At 39.2% G+C, this 8822-nt stretch overlaps 1 protein-coding gene across 1 annotated transcript in view; it reads left to right on the forward strand.

Moving 5' to 3' along the window:
- The first annotated feature begins 8376 nt into the window (after positions 1-8376).
- Lman1 (lectin, mannose binding 1) overlaps positions 8377-8822 on the forward strand; it is a 29194-nt gene continuing 28748 nt past the window's right edge. Inside the window, exon 1 of the mRNA XM_010603379.3 lies at positions 8377-8660. Coding sequence (XP_010601681.1) covers positions 8423-8660 — 238 coding nt within the window. The 5' untranslated portion in view covers positions 8377-8422. The remainder of the gene's footprint in view (positions 8661-8822) is intronic.

Genomic DNA, 8822 nt, shown 5'->3' on the forward strand with positions numbered 1-8822 from the left:
AAAAAAAAAAAAAAACAAAAAAAAAAAACGATCACAGTAGTACCTATACTTGCAGACTATGTTAACCCTGAGGACTTCAGGTAACAAAAAAACTTGGAAACACTGTGTCTTGTCACCAGTTCAGACTGGGGAGGTTCACTTGGGATTTGAGCAGCCTGAAGAAGAGATGCAGAACCATAAACTGGGTTAAACATTTTTTAAAATTATTTTTATTTTAGTAGTATATGTTTGCAGTGTTAAACATCTTTTATTCATCAGCTTAGCCTTGTCCATCTGTTCAGCTGCCCTTGTGGCCGCAGCTACTATACACTGGAAACAGTCCCTAGCCCCCAGCCCACTCATTCTTGCAGTGGTCCTTGGCCGCTTAATCTCCACTTTTGCAGCAGTCCTCAGCTGTTTTATCTACTTTTATACCAAAATACATAAGGTGGCCATGTGCCAGTAATGACCTTGATTATATGTATAAGTTATTTACACCAGCCAGAGTCAGCCTTGGCTACAGAAGTTACTTCCTTTATGAAATCAGGAGATGCGCCTACACTGGAACTCTGTTGACTCAGAACCTGCTATATTCCGGATCCCCTTGCCTTTGCCACCTGAACCAAAGTACCACCATCTTGCATTTTTGTGTTTCTCTACAACTGGCTTACCTGAGTGAGGGTTTTATCTCAGAAAACAGAAATCTTGAGAATCAGCAGTCTTGGTCTGTTAGAAAAGCTCAAGGAAATAATAAATATATGGGTTCCTCTGGATTCCTGCACTATCATTCTTAATGATCATAAGATGGTGGCTTCATCTCCAGACCCTGTGTAACACACTTTAGGCAGAGAGAAGGACAAACAGAAAAAAAGGAAAGTCTGTAACTAGTGAGGTTTTGCCTTTTTATTTGGTAAGTGGCTCATTTCTCAGGCATTTCAATCTAGTTGTCATTATATGCTCAGAAAGGTGAAAAAGAAAGTATTTAATTGGACACATTGCCACCCTGAATAACCTGAAGTTCTGTTCATTAGGACAGAAAGAGGAATGTATACCATGTAAATATCTAGCAGTATTCACCCTGGCTATTAAAACCTCAGCTGAGAGGTAAGCCCAAGGAAACAAGAGGTGGAGGACAGAATGAGGTCAGTAGGGGAGAGATAATGTTGGTCTTGAAGTTATTTCCAGGTTCTCTTTTCTCTTCTTCTTGTTGCGCTAGCTTTTATCTTGCTGCAAGTACCAATGGCTTCTCACCTAGTATTATCTCTCATTGCCTACGTTTTCTCCCTTGAGACTACTATATTTTCTTCCTATATTTTAGGGCACTATCCAAAATCCTTAGATTAATATCCATGAACTTCTGGAATCTCACCCCTTCTACCTATCCACCGTCACTTACACTTCTTCCCCTACTTGACCTGTGGCTCCCATCACATTGGTTTTCACAATGTTCCCTACGGGGAAATTATGCTTTCCTGTCCTTGTGTTCAGGACATTAGCGGTGCTTAGAAAGCCTGGTTTACCGCTATGAAAACTTCTCTTCAGGATATAACAAATGTCTCCCTGCACCTAGGAAGTATAATCAAATCAGAGTTTTGCAATTTTCCTCTTTTCTAGTTTGAGAAGTACCAAAATTTTGACATTTATTTAGAATGAATTCTGAAAACCTTTCCAAGCTCCACATTCTGAGATTCTTGCAGGCATAAATCACCTTTATGATAAGGTGATCAAAAAGGGCTGTTAAAGACAGACAGAAAGAGAAATAAGGGAAAAAATTCCTTTCACAATAGCATCCAAAAAAATGAAGTATCTAGGAATCAATCTAACAAAAGAAACAAAAGATCTCTACACTGAAAACTACAGCACTCTGAAAAAAGAAATTGAAGAGGATATAAAAAAATGGAAAGATATCCCCTGCTCCTGGGTAGGAAGAATCAACATAGTGAAAATGGCCATACTACCAAAACTGTTATATACATTCAATGCAATGCCAATTGAAATTCCAACACTATATTTCACAGAACTAGAAAAAAGAATCCAAAAATTCATTTGGAACCACAAGAGACCTAGAATAGCAAAAGCCATTATAGGCAACAGTCACATGGCACCAGGTGTAACAATTCCCAATTTGAAACTATACTACAAAGCCACTGTGATAAAAACAGCATGGTACTGGCAAAGAAATAGGCCTGAGGATCAATGGAACAGACTGGAAGACACAAAAACAAATGCAGATGTACTCAGCTACCTCATCTTTGACAAAGGAGCTCCCCATCCTCAGTGGAGGAAAGATAGCCTCTTTAATAAATGGTGTTGGAAAAACTGGATATCACCCTGCCACAGATTAAAATTAGACCCTTATCTTTCGCCATGCACTAAATTAAAATCCAAATGGATTAAAGATCTAAATATTAAAACAGAAACATTAAACTTGCTGGAAGGTAAGTTAGGCAGAACTCTGGAAGACATTGGTATAGGAAAAGACTTTATGAACAAATCCTCAGTAGCACGGGAACTAGCAGAAAGAATCAACAACTGGGATCTCATCTTACTAAAAAGCTTCTGTACTTCAAAAGAAACCATTAGCAGAACTAAGAGACAATCTACAATGTGGGAAAAAATTTTTACCAGCTGTACCTCAGACAAAGGACTATTATCAAGGATATATAAAGAACTCAAAACAATCAGTCCCCCCAAATATAAAGACCCGATCCAAAAATGGGCATCCGAAATGAACAGACATTTCTCATACAAAGAAGTAAAAGCAGCAAGAAAATATATAAAAAAATGTTCCACATCACTGGTCATTCGAGAGATGCAGATGAAAACATCACTGAGATTCCCCCTCACCCCACAAAGAATGGCTGCTATCAAGAAATCACACAATAACAAATGTTGGCGGGGTTGTGGGGAGAAAGGAACCCTCCTCCATTGTTGGTGGGAGTGCAGACTAGTGCAACCACTATGGAAATCAATATGGAGATACCTCAAAGAGCTTGGACTGGAGATTCCATTTGACCCAGCCATCCCTCTGTTGGGTATCTTTCCAAGAGAACTAAAAGAATCATATCACAGAGAAGTATGTGCACCCATGTTTATAGCGGCACAGTTTGTAGTAGCTAAATCTTGGAAACAACCTATTTGCCCATCCGTTGGAAACTGGATAAAGAAGTTGTGGTTTTTCTATAAAATGGAATATTACTCAGCCATAAAGAGCGAGAGAATAGATTCATTCAGAGGAAAATGGATACATATTGAAGATATACTCGTAAGTGAAATAAATAAGTCCCACATGTGTAAATACCAAATAGTTTCCCTGGTGTGAATATTCTGCAACAATGCATAAGATTCTAATAAGATTACTGACATTTAGAAATGGGAGGAAAGGAGCTAAAGGTGTAGGGAAGGTGTGATACGTAGGGGAAGAACAAAAAGGGAAAAGAAAAAAATGTGAGAGAATGAAAAGATGAGAATAAAGTGTTTGTAGATGGGGAGGGGAGGAGGGGGGGAAGGGAGGGCAGAGGTAAGGGGAAAAAATGAGAATCAAGACTTGCCATGTAAAGGTACATGATCCCAACAATGAATGTAACTGTACTGTATCCCTAAATGTACCAATAAACTCAATAAAAAAAAAAAGGGCTGTTAAGACGTGTCTTGGACAGTTAGCAAGACTTATTAAACTCAGTTTCAAACAGAAATAGAGATTATAAATTTGATTGTAAAACCTGATGAGAACTTTATGAGAAAGAAGGTAATAGACTAATCTCTCTCATGAACCTGTATGCAAAAATCATAAGTAAACATTCAGAGATCTATATAATGAATTTATAAAAGGATATGACATATAATCCAGCTTGAGTTTCTTCAAAGTGTGCCACTAGTTTAATATTTAAAAAATTAGCCAGAATGGTGGCACACAACTATAATCCCAGTTCTCAGAAGACCAAGGCAGGAGGGTTGTTGCCTGGGCTACACAGTAAGACCCTGTTTCAAATAAAACAAAAAACAAAACCAACCAATGTAATTTACTAAATAGGAAAAAAAGGAAAGGTAAAGAGATCATCTCAATACAGAGACAAAATTATTTAACATTTATCCTTGTTTTTAAAAACCAAGAAAACAAGGAGCTAACAGGAAATCGCTTAGTCTGATCTTATAAAATCTTCAAAAGCTTACAGAAACATCATACTAAATGGTGAGAGAGACAATCATGCCGATAATTATTACTTCTATTCAACATTATACTAGACCTATCCAGAGCATTAAAGTGGAAGAGAAATAAAAGCAGAAAGAAATGTAAGAAAATAAAAAGCAAAAAATATTACCATTATTTCCTGAAAACAAATTATATACATAAAAAATCTTTTTAAAAACGTATGAACTATCAGAATCAATAAATTAATGTAGCAAGATTGCAGAATACAATATCAATACTGAAAAAGCAATTGCATATCCATATACTAGCAACAAATAAGAGATAAACAAAAATCAGAAGAAGTTATTTATATTAGTACAAAGTAATATCAAACACCTAGTAACAAATCTAACAAAATACATGTGAGATGTCTATACAGAAAACTACAAAACATAATAAAAAACATTTAAAGAAAACCCAGGTGAAGAAATTGATCACATTCTTAGAGCAGAACACTCAATCTTATAAAGATTTCATTACCTAATTGACTTATAGATTTAACACAACCCCAACCTCAATCTCAGCACTGTTGTCCCCCCGAAACTGACAAGCTGTTCCTAAAATATATGTGGAAAAAATAGCCTATGCAACTTCGAATAACAAGCCGGAGATACCACAGCCTTTTATAACACTGTAATACTTAAGGCTTACCCATTGGCATAAGGATACACAAAATGAACCATGGAAATGAATAAAAGTCCAGAAACAGACTCACATGTCTGTCACCTGCTTTGTGACAGAGACAACACTGCAAATCAGTAAGGGAAAGATAGTGTTGTCAGTAATTGGGGCTGGGTCAACTGAATATCCATGAGAAATCGTGTTCCTTTAGTCCACATAGAAAATCAAATTTATATAAATTATAAACTGAAATATGAAAGGTAAAACATTAAAACTTTCAAAGCAAACAGGACTGTGAACTTGGAATAGGCAAAGATTTCCAAACAGAACACAAAAAGCTCTCATTGTTAAAAGGAAAAATAATAAATCAACTATATCAAAATTATAAACTTTTTTTGTACCAGGGATCGAACTCAAAACCTTGTGCTTCTGAGGCAAGTGCAGTGCCACTGAGCTAAATCCCCCGCCCCTCAAAAATCCTCAAAATTATAAACTCTTACTTACTTAATTTATTTATTTGTTACCGGGGATCGGACTCGGGATCTTGTGCTCCTGCTTGTGAGGCAGGTGGTGGAACCACTGAGCTAAATCCCCAGACCTAAATTTTTACTTATTAAGAGATAAGATTAAGAGAGTTAAAGAACATCTCCTAAAATGGGACTAAATAATTGGGATTTACATATTTCAACCACAGAATCTGAAATGAAAAACTTCTACAAATCATTAAGAAAAAGTCAGCTCAAGCTCTCATACACTGCTGGTAGAAATGTAAACTAATATAACCACTAAAAAATTGATTGGCAGTTTCTACTATGACCCGAAAACTCTGCTTCTAGGTTCTAGGTATAAATTTCCAATAGAAATGTGTGTTCTTTTTTTTTTTTTAAATCTGTATGCTGGTTACATGAGATGTGTTCATTTGGTGAAAACTTCATTGGGCAGTATTCTTGGGGCTTGGGTACTTTTCTGTATTTATAATATGCTTCAATAAAATTATTTTTCATTTTTATTTTTATTAGAACATGTTTGCAGTACAAAATGATTACATTCATTGTGGGGAATTGATACATGTACCTAACACATTTTAATTCATTTTACATCCCCTTCCCCTTCCCTACCTACCCTTTCTCTCCAGCTCTTGGTCCACCTTCCCATTTCCAAAAAATAAAATTATTTTTAAAGGAATAGCCATACAACATGATAATTTAGATCTATTGTTTGGAAAACTTACAAATTGTAATTTGTGTTTCTTGTTCTTGAAATTCAGTTCTTTAGAGAATTGAAGCCAGACTAAATTGAAAATATTTATTGGACTTACTGCCTAAGACAGAATGGTTCTTTTGACAGTTTTAGTGATAGAATACCTGGAATTGAAAGCCAGCCCTATCATTACTGTGTGACATTGGGGAAATTATTTAACCTTTTTGTAGTTGTTTCCTTGTCTGTAAAACAGAGAAATTAATAGTGGCACCTATCTTACAGGGCTGCTATAGCTCTTATGCAGAAGGGTTAGTGCAGTTTCTGGCACATTGTAAGCACTAAGTGTTCACCATTTTTTAAACGTTAATGTTTGCTTAATAAATATTATTACTTTGCAAGAGTTAGTTTCCACAGAAATGGAAGAACTGAAGAAGATAAAATGATTACACCCCACAGATTTAAAGCCCTGGAAAGCTGGCCCTAGGTCAGTGACCCACACATGCCATATGGTTGGTAAATGTTTGTTACTGATGCTGTTCTGATGGCTACCAGGACCAAGAATTGTATTTCCATTTAATTTACATCTGGATACTAGTAGGTGGGAAGACTTACTATTCAACATGAAGGTTTGATTTGAGTGCTAGTGTTATGGCTTTTATCGAGATGTCCTCCCAAAGCCTCATGGGGGTCACAGATGGGGCTTTTCAAAGGGAGCTGATCTAAAGTATGAACAATGTGATTTTGGGATTGACTCATGATATAATGCTAGGATTAAAGGTGCCACACCCTGGGTGTGAATTGCCTGGATAGGATACAAGAGACAGAAAGAGGGCTGCTGCTGTCCCTTGCTGCTTGTTGCATTCTGCCTTCCACCTGCCTGCTCTGCAATACCCCTCTGCCATTCCACCCTGCCTTGAAGCCAGCCAACTATGAACAGAAATCTCTACAAATTGTGGGCTACATAAACCTTTCCTCCTTTAACTTTTTTTTTTTTTTTTGTACCGGAGATTGAACTCAGGAACTTATGATGCTTGTAGGGCAGACAACAGCAGCACGCACTGAGCTGAATCCCAGGCCCTCCTCCTTTAACTGTGAGTGTGTGGTATTTTGCCTCAGCAACAAAAAAAAGTAACTAAGACAGATAGAAAGAGCTTTAATGGTAATAGGCCATGAGTCTAGTCATAATAAACGGAATGGTCAACAAAAAGTTAAAATAACAAGATCCCAATGATAAATGTAATTGTACTGTTTGCTTTAAAAATAGCAATAAACTTAATGGCGGAAAAAGTTAAAATAATGTGGGCATGCAAGCCTTAGGAATAGCATGGTGTTCACTGCCCACAAGAACAGAGATAGTGAAATATAAAGAGCTACGCGTAAGAAGCCAGGTGTTGTGGCAAACACCTGTAACCCCAGCACTTCAGAGACTGAGGCAAGACTACCACGAGTTCAAGGCCAGCCAGGGCTACATAGTGAGTTGAAGGTCAACCTGAGCTACATAGTGAAACCCTGTCTCAAAACACAAACAAATAAAAATTTAAAAAGCTATGCGTTAAGAAGAAAACAATTCATACTGCCATCTCAGATTTTAAATTCATAATGAAACAAAATTTTAGATGACCATTAATACTTTGACAATACAGGTATTTTTTTTCTCCTAAGAAAAGGAAGATTTTTAAAATGCATAATTTATATGTTGAATCAAAGGCTCTTCAAATCTCAAATGTCCAGGTTCTATTAACTCCCTTATCTATGGCATATAATCCCACTCACTAAAACTAACCAAAGCAGAGTTTCCTTTGAATGTACTATTGCTATGGTTCCAAAAACTTGGAAAGTTCTCGGATTTAATTTTTGAGGAGTGAAAATTGACTGGCAGCTTCATAGAAACACTCCTCATCCTCTCTCAACCAACTAAAAGACCAGAAGGCTATTTTGAGATGCTGTTACTGAACTGGGACTATTACTATTCATGCTTATGCTGTGTTTCTGAAAAGCTCATAAAATGAAAACCAGCCATTGAATAATCGATGGCACAAGAAAAGGAATGCATTTCTTCTGATACTGGCTTATTACAGGTTGAATCTACAAGACTCTGAGCCTCTGAGGTACTGTACACCTGCAGGTAAACATCAGTAGGCTCCTCCTACTCACCCTGTAACCTGGGTTTAATCCTCTCTCTGCACAGGCGGAGTTAGCGGACAGCTCGCCTCCGGGCCCCGCCCCGCCCCGCCCCGCCCCTGGCCCTACCCCTTTCCCCAGCTCACAGAGGCTAGGCGCTCCGCCACCCGGACCGCACATACCAGGGGCGGGGCTCACCCCTTGCCCTCGGGGTCTTCCGTGCTCCACCAATCAGCGAGCGCCCTGTTGGCTGTCCGCAGCCTTCTGCGCCCCTCCCTCTCCCGCCGGTCTCCGCGCCTGCAGTTCAAGATGGCGGGATCTAGGCGAAGTGGTCCACAGGCCAGAGTTCGGCAACTTTCCTGCAGCCTGCTTCTGCTTTTCAGTCACTTCGTCAGGAGCGATGGCACGGGAGGTGACCCTGCGGCCGCTGGCTCCCCAGGCACCCCGGCCACGGTGGTACATCGCCGTTTCGAGTACAAATACAGCTTCAAGGGGCCGCACCTGGTGCAGAGCGATGGGAACGTGCCCTTCTGGGCCCACGCGGGGAGTAAGCCGGGGTAGGGGGCGGGGGGCGCGGGGCCCCTCCCCGCCTCTACCGTCTTTCGCCTTCTGTCTGGTGTGCTGAGGCCGGATTCCAGCCGCTGCACACCATACGTACTGTGGAGGGGACCCTGGGCAGCTCCTCCTCTCGGTCCCTATGGCCCCCGAG

This window comes from Fukomys damarensis, unplaced genomic scaffold (genome assembly GCF_012274545.1).
Source record: "Fukomys damarensis isolate Sample0158 unplaced genomic scaffold, DMR_v1.0_HiC HiC_scaffold_30, whole genome shotgun sequence".
Taxonomy (NCBI): Eukaryota; Metazoa; Chordata; class Mammalia; order Rodentia; family Bathyergidae; genus Fukomys; species Fukomys damarensis.